The following is a 27,091-nucleotide window of genomic DNA, read 5'->3' as shown; positions in this document are numbered from 1 at the left end:
ATAAAACACAGTGGACCAACACCAGCAGCTGACATGGCGCCCCAGACCATCACTGACTGTGGGTACTTGACACTGGACTTCAGGCATTTTGGCATTTCCTTCTCCCCAGTCTTCCTCCAGACCCTGGCACCTTGATTTTCGAATGACATGCAAAATTAGCTTTCACCCGAAAAAAGTACTTTGGACCACTGAGCAACAGTCCAGTCCACTGCGCTTGACCTGGGGAATGCGGCCCCTGTAGCCCATTTCCTGCACACGCCTGTGCACGGGGGCTCTGGATGTTTCTACTCCAGACTCCGTCCACTGCTTCCGCAGGTCCCCCAAGGTCTGGAATCGGTCCTTCTCCACAATCTTCCTCAGGGTCCGGTCACCTCTTCTCGTTGTGGAGCGTTTTCTGCCACATTTTTTCCTTCCCACAGACTTCCCATTGAGGTGCCTTGATACGTTCTGGGAACAGCCTATTTGTTCAGAAATGTCTTTGTGTCTTACCCTCTTGCTTGAGGGGTCAGTGATGGCCTTCTGGACAGCGGTCAGGTCGGCAGTCTTACCCATGATTGCGGTTTGGAGTAATGAACCAGAAAAGGTTTAGTCTAAAGGGGCGGCACGCCTTCTTTACCGTGAGGACTGTGAATTTATGGAACGGTCTACCTCAGGAACTGGTCACAGCAGGAACAATTAACAGCTTTAAAACAGGGTTAGATACATTCCTGGAACAAAATAACATTAAAGCTTATGCAGAATTATAAAACTACATCCCTTTCCCTTATCCCCTTACACCCTTCCCTTCAATTCCCTGGTTGAACTTGATGGACATATGTCTTTTTTCAACCATACTAACTATGTAACTATGGCTGGGAGTTTTTAAAAGACTCAGGAATCTTTTGCAGGTATTTAGTAGGGATCGACCGATATCGTTTTTTTAGGGCCGATACCGATAATCGGTGGAGGTTTGGGCCGATAGCCGATAATTTATACCGATATTCCGGTATAAGTTATCGGCTATTTATCCCCCCTGCGACACTGCTGCAGATCATTGATTTAAAGCGGTCGCTTTAAATCAATGCACTGCAGTGGCTTTTGCGGTGCCATAGACCACCGCCGCCACCCGCTTCTCTCCCCCTACCTGATCGGGGGTCCTGAGACCTATCACCGCCACCGCTCCCCCCGCGGCGCCGCACCGTGCCTAGGGGTGCCTCCAGCTGTTGCAAAACTACTACTCCCAGCATGCCCGGACAGCCGTTGGCTGTCCAGGCATGCTGGGAGTTGTAGTTTTGCAACAGCTGCAGGGCCTCAACAGCTGGAGGGCCTACTGTAGGTATAGTATATTATACAGACCCCTGTCCATCCCAGAACCCTGACTCCCCTTCCCAGTTGCTGCAGGGACCGTCCGGGGAGGGTGGTCCGGGCCATCCATCCTTCCTGTAGTGTCCGTTGGCATTCCGGGTGGAGGGTGAACCGGTCCGGGCTGTCCTTCTTCTCCGGGGGTCATCTTCTCCACTCCGGGCAGGCTCCGGCCTAGTGACGCTGCATAGACGCTGCTGCGCAGCGACGCACCTGACGTCACGGCGTAGCGGCGTCTATGCAGTGTACTAGTCCGGAGCCTGCCCGGAGTGGAGAAGAGGACCCCCCAGAGAAGGACAGCCCGGACCGGTTCACCCTCCACCCGGACACTACAAGAAGGAAAGATGGATGGCCCGGACCACCCCCATTACGGGTAAGTTACATTTTTTTTATTGACTCGGAGGGTGGGGGAGGGGCCCGACCGGTATAGCGGTATGGGCAAAAATCCATACCGGTATACCGCCCAGCATCACGGTGGGGGGTGCGACGCGGTGTGGTGGGTCGGAGGGGGCGGTCGCGGTGCGGCGGGTCGGAAGGGGGGGTGGTCGCAGTGCGGTGGGGGCGGTGCAGGGGGCGAGGCATTATCGGCTTATCGGCAAGGTAATTGCCGATACCGATAATGCCCAAAATCGTGATTATCGGCCATACCGATAATCGGTCGATCCCTAGTGTTTAGAGTTAATTAGTTGATTCAGATGATTAGGTTAATAGCTCGTTTAGAGAACCTTTTCATGATATGCACATTGTTTTCATGAGCTGTATGCATAAATCATCAGTATTAAAACAATAAAAGACCTGAAATATTTCAGTTGGTGCGCAATGAATCTAAAATATATGAAAGTTGAATTTTTATCATTACATTATGGAAGATAATGAACTTTAGCACAATATGCAAATTTTTTGAGAAGAACCTGTATACGTTTTTAACTTTTTACTCCATCATGAATAAAGTTTCACTTGTTTGATTGAAATTCCAAGGAAAAAAAAAACTTTCGGCGTCCACTGCGCATGTGCAAAGTCAAAAACCGTATGGGGCTAACCGGATGGAAGCGGATGCACATACGGTTCTCTATAGTTCCAATTGACTCCTATGTTAAAAAAAAAAAAAAAACGTATACTGTTTCAATACGGTTTTTCACCCAGACCAAAAAGGGTGGTAGGCTACAGTTTTGGGTACGGGGAAAAAAATGGACAAAACCATACAAGATGCAAAACGAATGCATCTTTTAGCATACGGTTTTCAATGGAGAGTCAATGCATACAGTTTTCAATATGGTTCTGTACAGTATTCAAATTGAAAACGTACACGGGACCTGTATTGCAAAAACGTGGTGTGAACCCGGCCTTAGAGGCGTTGCTCAAAAACTAGCATAAATACGACCACAGGCTACGCACAGGACGACAAAGATTTTTACTGGGTATACAGCTGGACAACGCGTTTCGGCACTACCATGCACCTTCCTCAGGTCCAACAGAATAACTGATGCAGCGTTCAGATAGGGAATAGTGCAGCCGTCACTAACACAACTCTCTTAAGCAGGGTTTCCCAACCAGGGTGCCTCCAGCTGTTGCAAAACTACAACTCCCAACATGTCCGGACAGCCTTCGGCACTAAGGTCAGGGGGGCGACATTTCAGACAATCATAAATGTGAAAAAAATTGTATTAACAATATGTCAGCCCATCATTCATCTGTGACTGGTTGGCCAAACGTGTATAATGATTGTTCAGGACATTCCTTTACAGCAGCATCATGCGCTCCAATGAAGATCTACTGTATGATCACTAGAGCAGCGGGGTACAGAATCCTGGGATAAGAAAGTAATAAGTAATGTATGTACACAGTGTAACATTAAACCATGTAGCTAAAAATTCACAATTTTATTTGATCCTCGTAAAAAACCCAATAACAATAATACAAATAATTCGTATCAATACATAAAAGAGAATAAGCTCTCCTATGATGAACAACCGTATATCCCAACGCGTTTCCCCGTGTATCTTATGATATACAACGGTTCATCAGGGGATGGCAACAACAGTATACAAATATATACCTAATAAGCACCGAGACATGGAGGGACAATATGTATAGATAACGTACAACACATGGACAAAGGCATAGCTTAATGTACAATGGATAAAAGGACAATTAGAACTATACATATATTATAATACATCAAAGCAGGCACATATGCAATACAAAGCACATGAATGCAGATAGAAAATGGCAAGGTTTATTTGTGGCTTCATTTGAATATCCTCCGACTGATGTAGCAACCTGTAGCAGGAAGCAAAAAAAAGGGGAGAACAAACAAAGAAGAATAGAAAGAGAGAAGACACAACATACCACATAAAACATAGCATTAGCTTTAGTACACAAATATTCCATTCTACATATATTTGCAAAGCAAGACAAGAAAATATATATAATAATAAATATAATCACATCACATGCCAAAAGATATTGAGACATGAAAAAGTGTCAAGATTATAGTGTAGATAATGGATGTGTTGAAGATGATAACGAAGATGAGTAAGGAAGAAAACAGATAGGTACTTATTAATGACAAACCAAGTGCCAAAAAAGAGGAAAAAGAAGGTAGATGAAAGTCCTTAATTTACACCAAACGTGGTCTCAAAAAGGCTCCCAAAGAAAAAACATAAAGACATATATATATATGTCATTACCTCTAAGTAGCCAAGGACGAAATCACTGATAAAGTCACTGATAAAGTGAGGACCCTACGATAAGGGCTCCTCCATAGAAAAAGGGGAAATAGGTTTAGTCAATGGCCCCCTAAAAATGGCAAATAATAATAATCATGATAAAGCCATACCAAATCTACCATATATATGTAATGTATGTACACAGTGACCTCACCAGCAGAATAGTGAGTACAGCTCTGGAGTATAATACAGGATATAACTCAGGATCAGTACAGGATAAGTAATGTAATGTATGTACACAGTGACCTCACCAGCAGAATAGTGAGTACAGCTCTGGAGTATAATACAGGATATAACTCAGGATCAGTACAAGATAAGTAATGTAATGTATGTACACAGTGACCTCACCAGCAGAATAGTGAGTACAGCTCTGGAGTATAATGCAGGATATAACTCAGGATCAGTACAGGATAAGTAATGTAATGTATGCACATAGTGACCTCACCAGCAGAATAGTGAGTACAGCTCTGGAGTATAATACAGGATATAACTCAGGATCAGTACAAGATAAGTAATGTAATGTATGTACACAGTGACCTCACCAGCAGAATAATGAGTACAGCTCTGGAGTATAATACAGGATATAACTCAGGATCAGTACAGGATAAGTAATGTAATGTATGTACACAGTGACCCCACCAGCAGAATAGTGAGTACAGCTCTGGAGTATAATACAGGATATAACTCAGGATCAGTACAGGATAAGTAATGTAATGTATGTACACAGTGACCTCACCAGCAGAATAGTGAGTACAGCTCTGGAGTATAATACAAGATATAACTCAGGATCAGTACAGGATAAGTAATGTAATGTATGTACACAGTGACCTCACCAGCAGAATAGTGAGTACAGCTCTGGAGTATAATACAGGATATAACTCAGGATCAGTACAAGATAAGTAATGTAATGTATGTACACAGTGACCTCACCAGCAGAATAGTGAGTACAGCTCTAGCGTATAATACAGGAAATAACTCAGGATCAGTAGAGGATAAGTAATGTAATGTATGTACACAGTGACCCCACCAGCAGAATAGTGAGTACAGCTCTGGAGTATAATACAGGATATAACTCAGGATCAGTACAGGATAAGTAATGTAATGTATGTACGTACACAGTGACCTCACCAGCAGAATAGTGAGTACAGCTCTGGAGTATAATACAGTATATAACTCAGGATCAGTACAGGATAAGTAATGTAATGTATGTACCCAGTGACCCCACCAGCAGAATAGTGAGTACAGCTCTGGAGTATAATACAGGATATAACTCAGGATCAGTACAGGATAAGTAATGTAATGTATGTACACAGTGACCTCACCAGCAGAATAGTGAGTACAGCTCTGGAGAATATTACAGGATATAACTCAGGATCAGTATAGGATAAGTAATGTAATGTATGTACACAGTGACCTCACCAGCAGAATAGTGAGTACAGCTCTGGAGTATAATACAGGATATAACTCAGGATCAGTACGGGATAAGTAATGTAATGTATATACACAGTGACCTCACCAGCAGAATAGTGAGTACAGCTCTGGAGTATAATACAGGATATAACTAAGGATCAGTACAGGATAAGTAATGTAATGTATGTACACAGTGACCTCACCAGCAGAATAGTGAGTACAGCTCTGGAGTATTATACAGGATATAACTCAGGATCAGTACAGGATAAGTAATGTAATGTATTTACACAGTGACCTCACCAGCAGAATAGTGAGTACAGCTCTGGAGAATATTACAGGATATAACTCAGGATCAGTACAGGATAAGTAATGTAATGTATGTACACAGTGACCTCACCAGCAGAATAGTGAGTACAGCTCTGGAGTATAATACAGGATATAACTCAGGATCAGTACAGGATAAGTAATGTAATGAATGAACACAGTGACCTCACCAGCAGAATAGTGAGTACAGCTCTGGAGTATAACACAGGATATAACTCAGGATCAGTACAGGATAAGTAATGTAATATATATACACAGTGACCTCACCAGCAGAATAGTGAGTACAGCTCTGGAATATAATACAGGATATAACTCAGGATCAGTACAGGATAAGTAATGTAATGAATGAACACAGTGACCTCACCAGCAGAATAGTGAGTACAGCTCTGGAGTATAATACAGGATATAACTCAGGATCAGTACAGGATAAGTAATGTAATTGTTACGCCTAGCGCTCCTTGTCCCCGCTCCTCCCCGGAGCGCTTACGGCGTCTCTCTCTCCGCAGCGCCCCGGTCGGTCCCGCTGACCGGGAGCGCTGCACTGTCATGGCCGTCGGGGATGCGATTCGCACAGCGGGACGCGCCCGCTCGCGAATCGCATCCCAGGTCACTTACCCGTCCCGGTCCCCTGCTGTCATGTGCTGGCGCGCGCGGCTCCGCTCTCTAGGGCGCGCGCGCGCCAGCTCCCTGAGACTTAAAGGGCCAGTGCACCAATGATTGGTGCCTGGCCCAATTAGCTTAATTGGCTCCCACCTGCTCCCAGACTATATCTGATCACTGCCCCTGCACTCCCCTGCCGGATCTTGTTGCCTTAGAGCCTAGTGAAAGCGTTACTGTGTTTGTCCATACTGTGTACTTGACCTCCTGCTATTGCCTTATTGACTACGATTCTTGCTGCCTGCCCCGACCTTCTGCTACGTCCGACCTTGCTTCTGTCTACTCCCTTGTACCGCGCCTATCTTCAGCAGTCAGAGAGGTTGAGCCGTTGCTAGTGGATACAACCTGGTCACTACCGCCGCAGCAAGACCATCCCGCTTTGCGGCGGGCTCTGGTGAACACCAGTAGTGACTTAGAACCGGTCCACTAGCACGGTCCACGCCAATCCCTCTCTGGCACAGAGGATCCACCTCCTGCCAGCCGGCATCGTGACAGTAGATCCGGCCATGGATCCCGCTGAAGTTCCTCTGCCAGTTGTCGCCGACCTCACTACACTGGTCGCCCAGCAAGCCCGACAGATCGCCCAACAAGATCACCAGCTGTCGTACTTGACCACCATGACACAGCAACTCCAGTCGCAGCTACAGCAGCTTCAGTCACAGCTACAGCAATTTCAGTCTCAGCTACAGCAGCAACAACCATCTCCTCCGCCAGCTCCTGCACCTCTTCCGCAGCGAGTGGCCACTCCTAGCCTCCGCTTGTCCCTGCCGGACAAATTTGATGGGGACTCTAAGTTTTGCCGTGGCTTTCTTTCACAATGTTCCCTGCACTTGGAGATGATGTCGGACCAGTTTCCTACTGAAAGGTCTAAGGTGGCTTTCGTAGTCAGCCTTCTGTCTGGGAAAGCTCTGTCTTGGGCCACACCGCTCTGGGACCGCAATGACCCCGTCACTGCCTCTGTACACTCCTTCTTCTCGGAAATTCGAAGTGTCTTTGAGGAACCTGCCCGAGCCTCTTCTGCTGAGACTGCCCTGCTGAACCTGGTCCAGGGTAATTCTTCCGTTGGCGAGTACGCCATACAATTCCGTACTCTTGCTTCTGAACTATCCTGGAATAATGAGGCCCTCTGCGCGACCTTTAAAAAAGGCCTATCCAGCAACATTAAAGATGTTCTGGCCGCACGAGAAACTCCTGCTAACCTGCATGAACTCATTCATCTAGCCACTCGCATTGACATGCGTTTTTCTGAGAGACATCAAGAGCTCCGCCAGGAAAAAGACTTAGATCTCTGGACACCTCTCCCACAGTCTCCATTGCAATCTACGCCTAGGCCTCCCGCCGAGGAGGCCATGCAAGTGGATCGGTCTCGCCTGACCCAGGAAGAGAGGAATCGCCGTAGGGAAGAAAATCTTTGTCTGTACTGTGCCAGTACCGAACATTTCTTGGTGGATTGCCCTATCCGTCCTCCACGTCTGGGAAACGCACGCTCGCACCCAGCTCTCGTGGGTGTGGCGTCTCTTGATGCTAAGTCGGCTTCTCCACGTCTCACGGTGCCCGTACGGATTTCTCCTTCAGCCAACTCCTCCCTCTCAGCCGTGGCCTGCTTGGACTCCGGTGCCTCTGGGAATTTTATTCTGGATTCCTTGGTGAATAAATTCCGCATCCCGGTGACCCGTCTCGTCAAGCCACTCTACATTTCCGCGGTCAACGGAGTCAGGTTGGATTGCACCGTGCGTTACCGCACGGAGCCCCTCCTAATGTGCATCGGACCTCATCACGAAAAAATTGAGTTTTTGGTCCTCTCCAATTGCACTTCCGAAATTCTCCTTGGACTACCCTGGCTTCAACACCATTCCCCAACCCTGGATTGGTCCACAGGGGAGATCAAGAGCTGGGGTACCTCTTGTTTCAAGGACTGCCTTAAACCGGTTCCCAGTACTCCCTGCCGTGCCCCTGTGGTTCCTCCTGTAACCGGTCTCCCTAAGGTCTTTACGGACTCTGCCTGCCATAAGAAGTGCCTCTCCCCCCCTCCCAGTCCAGTCAGGCAAGCCTCGGTGCCTCCTCATGGCCCCCGTCCTGGTGTCACACTGCCCCGTGCCAGGCCTCGCCCTCTGCCCTCCCTCCCCATTCCCACTCCTGCTGTTCTGCCTGCCGTTGAGGAAACCCTCCATTCTTTCCCGGTGTCCTCATCCCAGGGGAGGCAGTTACCGGACAAAGAGAAGGGGAGACCTAAGGGGGGGGTACTGTTACGCCTAGCGCTCCGGGTCCCCGCTCCTCCCGGAGCGCTTACGGCGTCTCTCTCTCCGCAGCGCCCCGGTCGGTCCCGCTGACCGGGAGCACTAAACTGTCATGGCCGTCGGGGATGCGATTCGCACAGCGGGACGCGCCCGCTCGCGAATCGCATCCCAGGTCACTTACCCGTCCCGGTCCCCTGCTGTCATGTGCTGGCGCGCGCGGCTCCGCTCTCTAGGGCGCGCGCGCGCCAGCTCCCTGAGACTTAAAGGGCCAGTGCACCAATGATTGGTGCCTGGCCCAATTAGCTTAATTGGCTTCCACCTGCTCCCAGACTATATCTGATCACTGCCCCTGCACTCCCCTGCCGGATCTTGTTGCCTTAGAGCCTACTGAAAGCGTTACTGTGTTTGTCCATACTGTGTACTTGACCTCCTGCTATTGCCTTATTGACTACGATTCTTGCTGCCTGCCCCGACCTTCTGCTACGTCCGACCTTGCTTCTGTCTACTCCCTTGTACCGCGCCTATCTTCAGCAGTCAGAGAGGTTGAGCCGTTGCTAGTGGATATGACCTGGTCACTACCGCCGCAGCAAGACCATCCCGCTTTGCGGCGGGCTCTGGTGAACACTAGTAGTGACTTAGAACCGGTCCACTAGCACGGTCCACGCCAATCCCTCTCTGGCACAGAGGATCCACCTCCTGCCAGCCGGCATCGTGACAGTAATGTATGTACACAGTGACCTCACCAGCAGAATAGTGAGTACAGCTCTGGAGTATAATACAGGATATAATTCAGGATCAGTACAGGATAAGTAATGTAATATATGTACACAGTGACCTCACCAGCAGAATAGTGAGTACAGCACTGGAGTATAATACAGGATATAACTCAGGATCAGTACAGGATAAGTAATGTAATGAATGAACACAGTGACCTCACCAGCAGAATAGTGAGTACAGCTCTGGAATATAGTACAGGGTATAACTCAGGATCAGTACAGGATAAGTAATGTAATGTTTGTACACAGTGACCTCACCAGCAGAATAGTGAGTACAGCTCTGGAGTATAATACAGGATATAACTCAGGATCAGTACAGGATAAGTAATGTAATGTATGTACACAGTGACCTCACCAGCAGAATAGTGAGTGCAGCTCTGGAATATAGTACAGGGTATAACTCAGGATCAGTACAGGATAAGTAATGTATGAACACATCTCATATAAAATGTATGTATTTTTAACAATACATAGCAATACAACAATTTCCTAAATCTAAAGTGACCCACCTGTTGTGAATACTTTGTTGAACTTCAATCCATGAACCTGAGCGAGTTTCTCTGACAGCAGGAAGACTGGACGTTGCATGATGATGAACTTGTTGTTGCCGACATCTAATTTCTGTCTTGATAAAGTAAATGTTCCCAGTCCTGGAATCAGTACCCCCTTAAATGAAAATAAGTATAGGTACATGTGGCTAAGTTTTCTATTTTTATTACCAAAATATTACCAGAACAGAAGAGAATAACCAAAGTTGTCGGAGGGTAGTTTGGAGGGTAGTTTGTTCCTCCTGGACTCTATCGCTCATTACTCTTAGGTGTAACACCGTAAAGGGGTACTCCATCCCCAAGACATCTTATCCCCTATCCAGCATCCCCCTGTAAGCACTGCAGGAAGCACTGGAGGCTCCACGGGGACCGAGTATCATGACGTCAGGACTCCACCCCCTCAATGCAAGTCTATGGGAGGGGGCATGATCCCCGCGATCAGACATCTTATCTCCTATCCTTGGGGCCGGAGTACCCCTTTAATACTGTATATAATCATTACTCTGCCTGCCCCCTGCTGGATCCTCACATTTTTGCCATAGACTTGCATTAAGGGGGCGGGGCGTGACATCACAAGGGGGCAGGGCTGTGATGTCACGAGTCCCGACGCCGGCTCTAAGCGTTCAGAACAGTTTGTTCAGAACGCTCCGCAATGGAGTACCCCTATGAAGGGATATTCTGGAGAAATGTTTTTAATATATTGTTTTAATAAAGTTATATAACATTTTGATAATCTTTGTGTTATTTTTACAGGTTGTGTGGCAGCACTAATATGTACGTTTGTACACACACTAATATGTACGTCTGTACAACCGTGTTTTCAGTTGTATATATGGGGGGGGGGGGGGGGGCTGTAGCAAAATGGTTGTTTTTATTTAGGCCAACCCTTGATCTTACAGAATGAAAGGGGTATTCCAGGAATTTTTTTATTTGACTATGCTACAGGGGCTGTAAAGTTAGTGTAGTCCATAATATAGTGTCTGTACCTGTGTGTGATGGTTTTCGCACATATCTTCTGTGATTTTCACCCCAATATTTATTTTTACCAGCATACAAAATGACTGTTGTCTCAGATTTTTCCCAGGTTGCAATGCAGCCGAGACCTGACTCACTAGTCAGCTGATGACAGGGAGCCTGTCTGCTTCAATGGGTGGAGGGATCGCTTGGTGGGAGAGAGATCAATCTGCAACTAATGCAACAGCTGTAGGCACCCTGATTGAAAACCACAGGTCTTTTGAATGGATGGAGCTCATTTATGTTTCAATGGGTGGGGTGGCTGATGTGTGGGAGGGAGGAAAATGGAATTATAGGATTTGTAGGCAAAAATAAATTTCAAACAGGAAATACCAGTTCAAAAAAAGCTATCCACAGTATTATGGTAATCTCACAGCATAGTCATTTAGCCCCAAGACAAGCGCAGACCCTTCCTAAGCATGTCCATTACTGCCTGCCAGGTACCTACTAAAATCACCTTATGGTGGAGAACCCCTTTAAAGGGGTTATCCAGGAATCAAAAAATAAGAGCTAATTTCTTTCAAAGACCTCTCCCTGTCTGTCTCCAGGTTGGGTGTGGTTCTGCAGCTCAGTTTCATTGAAGTGAATGGAGCCAAGTTGTAACACCACACCCAAAGTGGAGACAGACAGGGAGCCGTCTTTAAAAGAAATTAGGTCTGTTTTTCGATTCCTGAGCAACCCCTTTAAAAATGATGCTCATAAAATTATTGTGTTTATGAACAAAGAGCCATTTTGCTACTGAGTTCTACGGAGTTCAAAAAAATAATGAAATTGGGCAAATTTCTGTTTTCTAAACTGTTAAACAGCAGTTTCACGGCCTAGAAAAACAGCCAAAAAATACGAGGTGTAAACACAGCCTAATAATGCTAATGATATCATAATAATAGTGATAATAGTCACTTTACCTTCTGCAGAGACATTTGGTGCTCAACGAACTCCGAAACGGAAGCCCATATGGCGCAAACATCTGTAAGACAAACACATCATGTAACGATGGACATAAATACGTTCCTTGACACTGGAATGGCAACGCTAAGGGTATTGGTATTGGAGCAGAATTGAACAGGAATAATTTTGGTAAAGAAAATGTTGATTTTTGCCATTTTCTCCCTTCCAGGGAATTGGCGCAGAAATGTAGAGGATTGGAACAGAAGGAAATGCTGTGGGAGGGGAAATTCTCCTTATTAAAATTTCATGTGAAACTCATTTAGGCAGGAAAAAAATCCCTTTGACTTCAATGGGCTTTTAGCCGCGAAATCCATCTGAAGAATGAACAGGTTCGGAAAGTCCATTAAAGTCAATGAAACTTTTATTTAAAGGGGCACTCTCATTAAAAAAAATGTTTGCTATTGCACTCCTTATGGTCAATAAAAAATATTTCTAATATACTTGGTTTTAAAAAAATGAAGTTTTCTATGTTTTATTTATGCTTAAAAAAGCTCAAGAGCACATTTTCCCCCATCTCATACACAGATTTAGGACCGAAGTCCAAACACAGGAAGTGCAGCCTGGAGTGCTGGGGGGGGGGTGTCCAGCCTCATCCAATCATAGCTCCTCTCACACATAACTGCCATATGCTGTTGATTGGACACACCCCCTCAGCACTCCAGGCTGCACTTCCTGTGTTTGGACCTCGGTCCTAAGTCTGTGTATGAGATGGGGGAAAATGTGCTCTTGAGCTTTTTTAAGCACAAATAAAACATAGAAAACTTCTTTTTTTTTTTTTTTTTTACCCAAGTATATTAGAAATATTTTTTATTTACCATAAGGAGTGCAATAGCTAAAATTTGTTTTAATGAGAGTGCCCATTTAAAGGGGTACTTCAGTGGAAACATTTTTTTTTTTTTTTTTTTAAATCAACTGGTGCCAGAAAGGTAAACAGGTTTGTAAATGACTTCTATTAAAAAATCTTTACCCTTCCAGCACTTTTTAGCAGCTGTATGCTACAGGGGAAATTCTTTTCTTTTTGAATTTCTTTTTTTGTCTCGTCCACAGTGCTCTTTGCTGCCACCTCTGTCTGTGTCAGGAACTGTCCAGAGCAGCATTTGTTTGCTATGGGGATTTCCTCCTGCTCTGGACAGTTCCTGACATGGACAGAGGTGTCAGCAGAGAGCACTGTGGACAAGACAAAAAAAGAAATTCAAAAAGAAAAGAATTTCCTCTGTAGCATACAGCTGCTAAAAAGTACTGGAACGGTAAAGATTTTTTTTAATAGAAGTCATTTACAAATCTGTTTAACTTTTTGGCACCAGTTGATGTAAAAAAAAAAAATGTTTTCCACCGGAGTACCCCTTTAAGGGTAAATTGGGGCAGAATAATCAAAAATTACTTGAGTGAATTCCTCTCCATAGGATAGACGAGTGTTTCCCAAGCAGGGTGCCTCTAGCTGTTGCAAAACTACAACTCCCAGCATGCCCGGACAGCCAAAGGCTGTCCGGGCATGATGGGAGTTGTAGTTTTGCAACAGCTGGAGGCACCCTGAATGGGGAACACTGGAACACAACAGCAAGATTTAGAGAAATATTTTACGCCCTTATCAGCATACATCACTGCACAGCCATTTGGCATTCAGGGGTCTAGGAAAGCTGAGTGATGACCCCTGAAGAAGTTGTAATGGCAGCCATATTGGTATATTTTAAAGAACTTGGTTTTAGTATTGAACACAAGGCTCGTCATATTGCACATTAGGCCACAATACCCAGGAGCGGTGGCTAATGGATTAGGGGCTATTACATTTCTCTCCATTCAGCCCTCTGTACACACACAGCAGATTTATTACCTGGTAACACTATATGCTCATCCGCCAAACAATGCGCCTAGTGATACAAGTCAGCAGCTCGGTAAGAGTAACACTTTCCCTGCGTCTCCTATAGAAGGATCATTGCGCGATGATCTGCGACTTTTCTATGACAGTAAACTGGAATAAATGACTTATTAGTCCCCCTACCCCATATGAAGAAGGCAGCTGAACCTTTCATTATTCATATAATCATATATATCTTACACACACCTTCCCTGCTGTGTGTACATGAGCCCCCCCCCCCCCAGTGTGTACATGAGCCCCCCCCCAGTGTGTACATGAGGTCCCCCCCCCCAGTCTGTACATGAGCCCCCCCCCCAGTGTGTACATGAGGTTCCCCCCCCAGTGTGTACATGAGGTTCCCCCCCCAGTCTGTACATGAGGTCCCCCCCCAGTGTGTACATGAGGTCCCCCCCAGTCTGTACATGAGGCCCCCCCCCAGTGTGTACATGAGGTCCCCCCCCCAGTGTGTACATGAGGTCCCCCCCCAGTCTGTACATGAGGCCCCCCCCAGTCTGTACATGAGGTCCCCCCCCAGTCTGTACATGAGGCCCCCCCCCCCAGTGTGTACATGAGGTCCCCCCCCCAGTGTGTACATGAGGTCCCCCCCAGTCTGTACATGAGGTTCCCCCCCCCCAGTGTGTACATGAGGCCTCCCCCCAGTGTGTACATGAGCCCCCCCCCCAGTGTGTACATGAGGTCCCCCCCCCAGTGTGTACATAAGCCCCCCCCCAGTGTGTACATGAAGCCCCCCACCCCCAGTGTGTACATGAGGTCACCCCCCCAGTGTGTACATAAATTCCCCCCCCCCCCCCCCAGTGTATACATAAAGTCCCCCCAAGTGGGCACATCAAGCAGAACCCTCCCCCTTTGGATGCATATGAACATGTAACCCGTATATATCCCTGCAGGGACAATGTCTGGTCAGGTGACATGCGCTGATCACGGCTCTGTTCACACTGCGCTAGGGGTTTTGTTTGGAGCCTCCATTTGTATTTCTGTCACATTTGACAGGAAGAAAACGCCCAGTATACTGCACAATACTGTACAAACAACACAATGGAGCCTGACAGACCCCATTATAATAAGTTTGAGCACTGCCGCCATGGTTTCTGTGAGGTGTTTCCCCGTACCAATAGTTGTATCGGTGCCGATACCGGACATTTCCAAGAATACTTAATGCGTAATTAAACCCTTCCCGATTATGGCAGATTATTAAAAAATACAAAAAAATCCCTCTCACTTTGCCTTCGTTCCCGCTCTTAGACCTCTTCATCATTCATATTCAGACAGGAGGATGCGGAGGGAAGGTGAGTAGGATTTTTATTATTTTCTTTTGGAAGGGGACTTATTGGGGGAAACTACTTAATGGGGGCATCTACCTATAGAAGGTTCTCTACCTACCTGACTACTGGGGCTGTTACCTAATAGGGAGATTCCCTACCTACTTACAGGGGACTTCTACCTAATAGGGGGGATTCTCTACCTACGTACTGGGGACTCTAACCTAATAGGGGGGATTCCCTACTTAACTACTGGGGACTCAACCTAATAGGGGGGGATAACCTACCTATTGGGGACTTCTACCTAATAGAAAGACGCCCTACCTACCTATCGCCTGGGGGCTCCTACCTAATGGAGGGGATTCCCTACCTACCTATCGAACGGCTCTTCCTAATAGGAAAAATGCCTTAACTACCTATCTTTGTGGAATCCTACCTAATATGGGAATTCCCTACCTACGTACTGGGGACTCTACCTTATAAGGGGGATTCCCTACTTAACTACTGGGGACTCTACCTAATAGAGAGACACCCTACCTACCTATCCCCTGGGGGCTCCCACCTAATGGAGGGGATTCCCTACCTACCTACCTACCTACCTACTGAGCGGTTCTACCTAATAGGAAAAATACATTACCTACCTATCTTTGCGGACTCCTACCTAATAGGGGATTTCCCTACCTACGTACTGGGGACTCTACCTAATAGGGGGGAATCCCTCCATTACTACTGAGGACTTCTACCTAATAGAGAGGATTCCCTACCTAACTTCTGGGGGCTTCTACCTAAAAAAGGGGCATATTCCCTACTTTCCTATTGGGGACATATCTTAATGATGAGTGTCAGTAAGGGCCTCATGTTCGGTTTTTACATGGCATAAAAAAATAAGTATTGGGATTTGGTATCGGTGAGCAAAATATATCGTTACCAGGTCTTAAATAAATGGTATCAGGACATCCCTAGTTTCATCAGTGACCTTAGTACTGAAATGGTTAACTGTAACCCTGGGAGTTGCGGCAGCCGCTCCTACTGCTGATCCCTGGGTACACCCTGGCGGAGCACACAATGGTCATGGCTGATGCATAAGTCATGTTTGGTTACGCAGAATGGCCATGGGCTGTATGCCATACGGGTATACAGCTGAGCAAATAGCAGGATCTTCAGCTGAGACCAGTGTGTCCCAACCAGGGTGCCTGCAGCTGTTGCAATACTACAACGTCCGGGCATGCTGGGAGTTGTAGATTTGCAACAGCTGGAGGCACCCTGGTTGGGTGACACTGGCTCAGACCACATAAACAATATGTGATGGTAACTACATGGGCATTTCCACCTGTCCAGCCTCTGCCTCCTATACAGACACAGAAGGAAAGTGCACACACAGCAATTCCCTATATCAGAACAACTGCTGCCCCCTATAGGCTCTGAATAATATGCAGGAGTAACATAATGTTATAGGATTGTTATCTGTGCAATGTCTGGTTTATACAGCGGCTCATGTGACTATTGTATCCTCCATTGTACTTACCATCCTCTGTGAGCTTTGGGAGCGTCTGGAAGCCACATCTACCCGTATCCTGCAGGAAATCCAACATATTCTAGATCTAAAAGACATAAGAGGAAAATCTATGAAGTGACATAAGCCTTCAACTATAGAGAGATAGATATGAGATAGAGAGATAGATAGATAGATAGATAGATATGAGATAGATAGATAGATAGATATGAGATAGATAGATAGATAGATAGATATGAGATAGATATGAGATAGATAGATAGATATGAGATAGATAGATAGATAGATAGATAGATATGAGATAGATAGATAGATAGATATGAGATAGATATAGATATGAGATAGATATGAGATAGATAGATATGAGATAGATAGATATGAGATAGATAGATATGAGATAGATAGATAGATAGATATGAGATAGATAGATATGAGATAGATAGATAGATAGATAGATATGAGATAGATAGATATGAGATACATAGATATGAGATAGAGAGATAGATAGATAGATATGAGATAGATAGATACATAGATAGATATATAGATAGATATGAGATAGATAGATATGAGATAGATAGATAGATATGAGATAGATAGATATGAGATAGATCGATAGATAGATAGATAGATAGATAGATAGATAGATAGATAGATAGATAGATATGAGATAGATAGATAGATATGAGATAGATAGATATTAGATAGATAGATAGATAGATACATAGATAGATATGAGATAGATAGATATGAGATAGATATGAGATAGATAGATAGATATGAGATAGATACAGTAAATTTGATTCGTCACGAACTTCTCGGCTCGGCAGTTGATGACTTATCCTGTATAAATTAGTTCAGCTTTCCGGTGCTCCCGTGGGCTGGAAAAGGTGGATACAGTCCTAGGAGACTCTTTCCTAGGACTGTATGCACCTTTTCCAGCCCACCCGAGCACCTGAAAGCTGAACTAATTTATGCAGGAAAAGTCAACTGCCGAGCCGAGAAGTTCGTGACGAATCGAATTTACTGTAAATTCGCTCATCTCTAATAGATAGAGAGATGAGATAGATAGATGGATAGATAGATAGATAGAGATGAGATAGATAGATAGAGATGAGATAGATAGATAGAGATGAGATAGATAGATAGATATGAGATAGATATGAGATAGATAGATAGATAGATAGATAAGATAGATATGAGATAGATAGATAAGATAGATATGAGATAGATAGATATGAGATAGATAGATATGAGATAGATAGATATGAGATAGATAGATAAGAGATAGATAGATAGATAAGAGATAGATAGATAGATAGATATGAGATAGATAAGAGATAAATAGATATGAGATATTGAGAGATGGATAGATAGATAATGTGATACATACAGTCATGGCCGTAAATTTTTGGCACCCATAACTTTATATTTGGTTGCAGACCCTTTGGAAAAAATAACTGAAATCAGTGTCTTCCTATAACCATCAATAAGCTTCTTACACCTCTCAGCCGGAATGTTGGACCACTCTTCCTTTACAAACTGCTCCAGGTCTCTTATTGGAAGGCGCCTTTTCCTAACAGTAATTTTAAGATCTCTCCACAGGTGATCAATGGGATTTAGATCTGGACTCATTGGTGACACTTCAGAACTCTCCAGCGCTTTGTTTCCATCCATTTCTGGGGGCTTTATGATGTATGTTTTGGGTCTTTGTCCTGCTGGAAGACCCAAGATCTTGGACGCAAACCCAGCTTTCTGACACTGGACTGTACAGTGTGACCCAAAATCCGTTGGTAATCCTCAGATTTTTTGTCACATTTTGAGCAGTTACCTGCCCCGATTGTCCTGAACACACCTGGCACACGAGCAGTCAGAACATTCATCACACTTACAGATCTGAGATGACTGACCCATCGCCAACATGAAAAAACGTAAAAGTATCCGAGCGCTCCCCATCACGTGCTGCGCCGAACTATCACCCCGACTAAGAATCATGGCGATCATCCCCAATCGGACGGTGGCGATCATGTGATCACGGTATGGGAGTAATCATCATTTGTGATCGGAGATGTCTTGTGACATCAGAAAGTTTGGCAACATCACATGACATCATCATACCTATATTGGGTTAAGCCGTTGTTTCCAAACCAGGAAAGCTCCAGCTGTTGCAAAACTACAACTCCCAGCATGCCCGGACAGCCTTTGGCTGTCCGGGCATGCTGGGAGTTGTAGTATTGCAACAGCTGGATGCACCATGGTTGGGAAACATTGAGTTGAGCTTCACAGCAGTCTTCCTCCCGCACACACAGCCCCTTCCCCCGGTGACAGTTCTCACCTCTCACCGCTCCGCGTCTCCCGGGATTTCTCAGGACCGTCTCTAGGACGCGCAAGGTGGACCCGGCTGTTGCTAGGAGTGACGTCACCCGCGAGCCCGTGGGAAGGCCCCGCCCCAGTGTACGGAATGGGGACGCGCTGCGGAAAGTGATCTGAAATGCGCATGCGCAAGAGGTTTACGTTCCTTCACAGTCATTATTCATTTATTACAGTCATTATTCACAGCCACAGGACTCCCATAAACAGTAAAAGCCGGAGTGCCCGTGTAAACAGTGCCAGCCAGAGGACCCCCATAAACAGTGCCAACCAGAGGACCCCCATAAACAGTGTCAGCCAGAGGACCCCCATAAACAGTGCCAGCCAGAGGACCCCCATAAACAGTGTCAGCCAGAGGACCCCCATAAACAGTAAAAGCCAGAGGACTCCCATAAACAGTAAAAGCCGGAGTGCCCGTGTAAACAGTGCCAGACAGAGGACCCCCATAAACAGTGCCAACCAGAGGACCCCCATAAACAGTGCCAGCCAGAGGACCCCCATAAACAGTGTCAGCCAGAGGACCCCCATAAACAGTGCCAGCCAGAGGACCCCCATAAACAGTGCCAGCCAGAGGACTCCTATAAACAGTGCCAGCCAGAGGACCCCCATAAACAGTGTCAACCAGAGGACCCCCATAAACAGTGCCAGCCAGAGGACTCCTATAAACAGTGCCAGCCAGAGGACTCCCATAAACAGTGCCAGCCAGAGGACTCCCATGAACAGTGCCAGCCAGAGGACTCCCATAAACAGTGCCAGCCAGAGGACTCCCATGAACAGTGAAAGCCAGAGGACCCCCATAAACAGTGTCAGTCAGAGGACTCCCATAAACAGTGCCAGCCAGAGGACTCCCATAAACAGTGCCAGCCAGAGGACTCCCATAAACAGTAAAAGCCAGAGGACCCCCATAAACAGTGTCAGTCAGAGGACTCCCATAAACAGTGCCAGCCAGAGGACTCCCATAAACAGTGCCAGCCAGAGGACTCCCATAAACAGTGTCAGTCAGAGGACTCCCATAAACAGTGCCAGCCAGAGGACTCCCATAAACAGTGCCAGCCAGAGGACTCCCATAAACAGTAAAAGCCAGAGGACCCCCATAAACAGTGTCAGTCAGAGGACTCCCATAAACAGTGCCAGCCAGAGGACTCCCATAAACAGTAAAAGCCAGAGGACTCCCATAAACAGTGCCAGCCAGAGACTCCCATAAACAGTGCCAGCCAGAGGACCCCCATAAACAGTGCCAGCCAGAGGACTCCCATAAACAGTGCCAGCCAGAGGACTCCCATAAACAGTGCCAGCCAGAGGACTCCCATAAACAGTGCCAGCCAGAGGACTCCCATAAACAGTGCCAGCCAGAGGACTCCCATAAACAGTGCCAGCCAGAGGACTCCCATAAACAGTGCCAGCCAGAGGACTCCTATAAACAGTGCCAGCCAGAGGACTCCTATAAACAGTGCCAGCCAGAGGACTCCTATAAACAGTGCCAGCCAGAGGACTCCTATAAACAGTGCCAGCCAGAGGACCCCCATAAACAGTGCCAGCCAGAGGACTCCCATAAACAGTGCCAGCCAGAGGACTCCCATAAACAGTAAAAGCCAGAGGACTCCCATAAACAGTGCCAGCCAGAGACTCCCATAAACAGTGCCAGCCAGAGGACCCCCATAAACAGTGCCAGCCAGAGGACTCCCATAAACAGTGCCAGCCAGAGGACTCCCATAAACAGTGCCAGCCAGAGGACTCCCATAAACAGTGCCAGCCAGAGGACTCCCATAAACAGTGCCAGCCAGAGGACTCCCATAAACAGTGCCAGCCAGAGGACCCCCATAAACAGTGCCAGCCAGAGGACTCCTATAAACAGTGCCAGCCAGAGGACTCCTATAAACAGTGCCAGCCAGAGGACTCCTATAAACAGTGCCAGCCAGAGGACTCCTATAAACAGTGCCAGCCAGAGGACTCCCATAAACAGTGTCAGCCAGAGGACTCACATAAACAGTGCCAGCCAGAGGACTCCCATAAACAGTGCCAGCCAGAGGACTCCTATAAACAGTGCCAGCCAGAGGACTCCCATAAACAGTAAAAGCCAGAGGACTCCTATAAACAGTGCCAGCCAGAGGACTCCTATAAACAGTGCCAGCCAGAGGACTCCTATAAACAGTGCCAGCCAGAGGACTCCTATAAACAGTGCCAGCCAGAGGACTCCTATAAACAGTGCCAGCCAGAGGACTCCTATAAACAGTGCCAGCCAGAGGGCCCCCATAAACAGTAAAAGCCAGAGGACTCCCATAAACAGTGCCAGCCAGAGGACTCCCATAAACAGTGCCAGCCAGAGGACTCCTATAAACAGTGCCAGCCAGAGGACTCCCATAAACAGTGCCAGCCAGAGGACTCCCATAAACAGTAAAAGCCAGAGTGCCCTTGTAAACAGTGTCAGCCAGAGGACCCCATAAAGTGTTGGACAGACAACCCCCATAAGAAGTTCCAGCCAGAGGGCCCCATAAACTGTGCAAGCGACAGAAACCCCATAAGGTGTTGGCCAGACGACCCCCCATAAGAAGTTCCAGCCAGAGAACCCCCGGTGCCAGCTAGAGGACCCCCATAAAGAGTGGCCCCATAAACTATGACAGTCATAGGACCCCCATAAAGAGTGGCCCCATAAACTATGACAGTCATAGGACCCCCATAAAGAGTGGCCCCATAAACTATGACAGTCAGAGGACCCCCATAAGAAGTGCCAGCCAGAGATAATAGAATAATATATTTATGGTATAAAAAATTGCAGAGAAATCTACACTGCTCAAAAAAAAAAAAGTGAACACTAAGATAAGACATTCTAGATCTGAATGAATGAACTAATCGTATGAAATACTTTCCTCTTTACATAGTTAAATGTTCTGACAACAAAATCACACAAAAATTATCAATGGAAATCAAATGTATCAACCCATGGAGGTCTGGATATGGAGTCACACTCAAAATCAAAGTGGAAAACACTACAGGCTGATCCAACTTTATGTAATGTCCTTAAAACAAGTCACAATGAGGCTCAGTAGTGTGTGTGGCCTCCACGTGCCCGTATGACCTCCCTACAACGCCTGGACATGTTCCTAATGAGGTGGAGGATGGTCTCCTGAGGGATGTCCTCCCAGACCTGGACTAAAGCATCCGCCAACTCCTGGACAGTCTGTGGTGGATGGAGCGAGACGTCCCAGATGTGCTCAATCAGATTCAGATCTGGAGAACGGGCGGGCCAGTCCATAGCATCAATGTCTTCATCTTGCAGGAACTGCTGACACACTCCAGCCACATGAGGTCTAGCATTGTCTTGTATTAGGAGGAACCCATTAGGCTGTGCGGCCCCCCAAAGAAATGCCACCCTACACCATTACTGACCCACCGCCAAACCGGTCATGCTGGAGGATGTGGCAGGCAGCAGAACATTCTTCACGGCGTCTCCAGACTCTGTCATGTCTGTCACATGTGCTCAGTGGGAACCTGCTTTCATCTGTGAAGAGCACAGGGCACCAGTAGCGAATTTGTCAATCTTGGTGTTCTCTGACAAATGCCAAACGTCCTGCACGGTGTTGGGCTGTAAGCCCAACCCCCACCTGTGGACATCGGGCCCTCATACCACCCTCATGGAGTCTGTTTCTGACCGTTTGAGTGGACACATGCACATTTGTGGCTTGCTGGAGGTAATTTTGCAGGGCTCTGGCAGTGCTCCTCCTGCTCCTCCTTGCACAAAGGCGGAGGTAGCGGTCCTGCTGCTGGGTTGTTGCCCTCCTACGGCCGCCTCCACGTCTCCTGATGTACTGGCCAGTCTCCTGGTAGCGCCTCCATGCTCTGGACACTACGCTGACAGACACAGCAAACCTTCTTGCCATAGCTCGCATTGATGTGCCATCCTAGATGAGCTGCACTACCTGAGCCACTTGTGTGGGTTGTAGACTCCGTCTCATGCTACCACTAGAGTGAAAGCACCGCCAGCATTCAAAAGTGACCAAAACATCAGCCAGGAAGCATAGGAACTGAGAAGTGGTCTGTGGTCACCACCTGCAGAACCACTCCTTTGTGGTGGCAGGGTGTGTGGTGCAGGGCAGATGTTGTTACCCTAGGGGCAGATGGCATTAACCCCTTGTATTCGTGACGCCAGGGTGTGGTTTAGCCTATAACCACCCAAAGGTATACCGCTGGATCCTGTGCTAGGCACAGGGGCAATAAAGACTCTGGCACCAAGTTACGGACAACTGTAGCTTTACTGAGGGTAGACAGATGGTAAAGTTCAGCCAGGGCCCAAGGAGGTGACCAGTGACGCAGAGTCCTTAAAGTGTACCCGTCAGATCCAACAAAAAAAACTTTTTTTTATATATCACTCAGTACCTAATCCTGACCATATACATCAAATTTTTATGTGTCTAGGACCTTTATTTATTTTTTATTACACTTTTAATTTAGCTCACTAGTCTGAATTCCTCTCAAAGGGAGGGGGCGTGGCCTCACTGTGCAGGTCTCCGCCCCCTCCCTCAGTATGCTGTCTGATCACATCTCCCCTAGCATTAGCAAAACTACAACTCCCAGCATGTCCTCACTGACAGTAGCGGGACACAAGATGACAGTGGGAGAATATTTCCTCCAGCTCTGAGCCCTGCGCTCACAGCTGTCAATCAAGGAAGTGTGTCCATGACATAGGTGATGACTCATGGACACAGCAGGACTAGTATGTGCCCAAGCAGGCAGGAGGGGGGGTGGGGCAGTTGTTTGACTGGATTTTTCAGTATGAAATACTGAAAATTTACTAATGAAAGCAATTGCAAAACCTATTGGTTATACATGCTTAACAACAGATCAAAAGTTTTTGTATCTGACAGTGCCCATTCAAGTGCTTGCTGGGACTTGTAGTAGGACTGGACAATTGAATGCAGGCCACGCTGACTTGACAGATGACAGGGACTGACTTGACTGATAATGGACAATGCTGCAGGTTTATGTTACTTGCACTTGACTGTGGCTGCAGGACTTGACTTGAGGCCTTCAATACTCTGGACACACACACGAGGCACGACTGACCTCAGCTCCTCCCAGGCTTTTATGGGGGAGACTAGCAGGGAGCCCATAGGTCACGCTTGGGGTCAGCTGGTCATTAGTACCTTCTGGGTAACAATCACATGGTACAACTCTTAAGGTGATAACACATTTTATACAGTACAACATATTTACAATGGGGGAACTAATGCAGGGGGGCCCTGGGGGCACTGAGGGATGCTGCCTGACAGAGCAGGGAAGGTACAGAGTAACACCTCCCATACTGGGCCACCACACTTTTATTGGGGGTGTCTTGCTAATTGCCTATAATTTCCACCTGTTGTCTGTTTGTAGACTCCGTCTCATTCTACCACTAGAGTGAAAGCACCACCAGCATTAAAAAGTGACCAAAACATCAGCCAGGAAGCATAGGAACTGAAAAGTGGTCTGTGGTCACCACCTGCAGAACCATTCCTTTATTGGGGGTGTCTTGCTAATTGCCTATAACTTCCACCTGTTGTCTGTTCCATTTGCACAACAGCATGTGAAATTGATTGTCAATCAGTGTTCTTCTTGAGTGGACAGTGGGATTTCACAGAAGTGTCATTGACTTGGAGTTACATTGTGTTGTTTAAGTGTTCCCTTTATTTTTTGGAACAGTGGCATCATTGGTGGCATTATTGGTGTGTAGGGTGGTGAGTGGGTGAAAGAAGTTGAGGTATTCTGGGGCCATATGTGACTTTTTGGCACATTGGTTATGTACAGTTGTTTGTTATTAGAGCTGATGAGTATATAATGTGCAGATCTCACTGATTACTCTCTTCATGTGCCTCTATGTCAGTGCCTGCAGAACTATCATTGACAAAAAAAAGATGAATTGGTGCAAAAACGCAACCTGCAGTTATGGCACTACCGGTGGCAAGATTGGTGTGCAGTATATTGAGTGTGTGGTGTCACAGAGCGGAACATACTCCTCTACGTGCTCTGTCAGGTGGATGTTATTCTAGGCCTCCTGAGTAAGGAAACCATAGGAGCAGTTGCAGCCAATCAGACCAGACAGGGAGGAGTTACAGTCAGTCAGCACAGAGTAGTGTGGTGTTAGTCAGGGATGAGAGAAGATCTCTTATGTGTTACCCATCCAATACCACAATGGTGCAGGCCTTAAAGGGGTACTTCGGTGCTTACACATCTTATCCCCTATCCAAAGGATAGGGGATAAGATGCCTGATCACGGGAGTCCTGCAGCTGGGGACCCCCGTGATCATGCACGCGGCACTCGATTGTAATCATTCCCCGAAGCGTGTTCGCTCCGGGTCTGATTACAGTCCTTTGGATAGGGGATAAGATGTGTAAGCACCGGAGTACCTCTTTAAGCCAGTCCTAAGCCATCAGTTCTAGAGTGACTGCCCACTCCTCACACAGATCCCACCATCCAGATTTCCAGTGAAGTCATCTCAGTAGCCTAAGTCAAGCTTTTGGGACAATAGAAGTATCTGACGGGCCCTGTAGCGCAAAAGGATGAAGGTGTGATGATCCTCCAAGCACATCTGTCCCCACTGGTCACCCCTGGCGGTAAGCACCAAATAGGAACCCCTGTTGTGAAGAACGTCTCAAGTGGCAGTCATTACTTTTCCTATTTTACCTCTTCTGCTATAAAGTCAGTGTCAGTCGTCTCTGCTAAAGTCATAGTCATGTCAGTATCGGACTACAAGTCTCAGCAAGCCCATAAGGTGTGGTTTTCACTGCTACAAGTGTAAAACTGTCTCGGGACTTTGAATCAAATGTCTCAAATTGTCATTCTGAAATTATCTCAAGTAAGTTCTTCCGGCATCCACTTCCCTTGGTGTGTGGTAGGTTAACACTCCTGGCGTCACAAACATTCTCTACAGCCACCTATCCTAGTAGTCTGCACTACACGCCATCCTTAGCTTACCACAAGTGGGTGAAAGAAGTTTAAAGGGGTACTACGGTGAAAAACAATTTTTTTTTTTTTATAATTAATTGGTGCCACAAAGTTAAACAGATTTGTAAATTACTTCTATTTAAACCTTTTAATCCATCCAGTACTTATCAGCTGCTGTATGCTCCACAGGAAGTTGTATTTATTTCTGCACTTCATTTCTGCCTGACCACAATGCTCTCTGCTCTCTGCTGCCACTTCTGTCCGTTTTAGGAACTGTCCAGAGGAGAAAAGGTTTGCTTTGGGGATTTGCTTTGTACTCTGGACAGTTCCTGACATGGACAGAGATGTCAGCAGAGAGCACTGTGGTCAGACAGAAAAGAATTCCAAAAAGAAATACAACTTCCTGTGGAGCATACAGCAGCTGATATGTACTGGATGGATTAAAAGATTTAAATAGAAGTAATTTACAAATCTGTTTAACTTTCTGGCACCAGTTGATTTAAAAAAAAAATGTGTTTTCCACCGGAGTACCCCTTTAAAGGAGTAGCCCAGTGGTGACCCAGTGGTGAACAACTTATCCCCTATCCTAAGGATAGGGGATAAGTTTGAGATCACGGGGGGTCCAACCGCTGGTGCCCCCTGCGATCTCCTGTACGGAGCCCCGACAGCCCGCGGGAAGGGGGCGTGTCGACCGACACGCCCCCTCAATACAACTCTATGGCAGAGCCGAAGCGCTGCCTTCGGCAATCTCCGGCTCTGCCATAGAGATGTATTGATGGGGCGTGTCGGCCGCCGCTTCATGCGGAGGTCGACACCCGCTATCTGGCTGGAGAGCCTGGCCCCCGTACAGAGAGATCGCAGGGGGCCCCAGCGGTCGGACCCCCCGCGATCTCAAACTTATCCCCTATCCTTAGGATAGGGGATAAGTTTTTCACCACTGGACCCCCCCTTTAAGTATTCTGTAGCCCAATGTGACTTATATAACCAAAGGGCCCCCACAGATCTGTAGCCTGCCCAGGTAGTACATTATGGTCTAGTTGTGGGGTCACTATGTCAGCTTAGGTACTGGGAGCCACAGCCTTGTTCAGAACCTGTAATCATAGACTGTGGATAATAAGTTACCTGGATAATATACATTACATGCATTGACATTTCGCTGCCAGATAGGAC

General features: G+C 46.7%; 1 protein-coding gene across 4 annotated transcripts in view; it reads right to left on the bottom strand.

The window, feature by feature from the left end:
* Nucleotides 1-27,091, bottom strand: part of CCDC81 (coiled-coil domain containing 81) — a 95,158-nt gene that overhangs the window by 54,527 nt on the left and 13,540 nt on the right. The window contains exons 1-5 of one of the 4 annotated variants that reach the window (XM_056561389.1): nt 18,968-19,188; nt 16,645-16,720; nt 13,816-13,953; nt 11,942-12,003; nt 9,984-10,140 (exon numbers count right to left, since the gene is read on the bottom strand). In XM_056561389.1, the coding sequence (XP_056417364.1) occupies nt 9,984-10,140; nt 11,942-11,956 (172 nt within the window). In that variant the 5' untranslated portion in view covers nt 11,957-12,003; nt 13,816-13,953; nt 16,645-16,720; nt 18,968-19,188. Of the gene's footprint in view, nt 1-9,983; nt 10,141-11,941; nt 12,004-13,815; nt 13,954-16,644; nt 16,721-18,967; nt 19,193-27,091 lie in introns of those variants that run through there. The other 3 variants (XR_008889459.1, XM_056561387.1, XM_056561388.1) reach the window with 3 other exon arrangements.

The sequence above is a fragment of the Hyla sarda genome, chromosome 2, assembly GCF_029499605.1.
Source record: "Hyla sarda isolate aHylSar1 chromosome 2, aHylSar1.hap1, whole genome shotgun sequence".
Taxonomy (NCBI): domain Eukaryota; kingdom Metazoa; phylum Chordata; class Amphibia; order Anura; family Hylidae; genus Hyla; species Hyla sarda.
The sequence above is the reverse complement of the archived record's forward strand: the minus strand, read 5'-3'. Positions and strand labels throughout refer to the sequence as shown.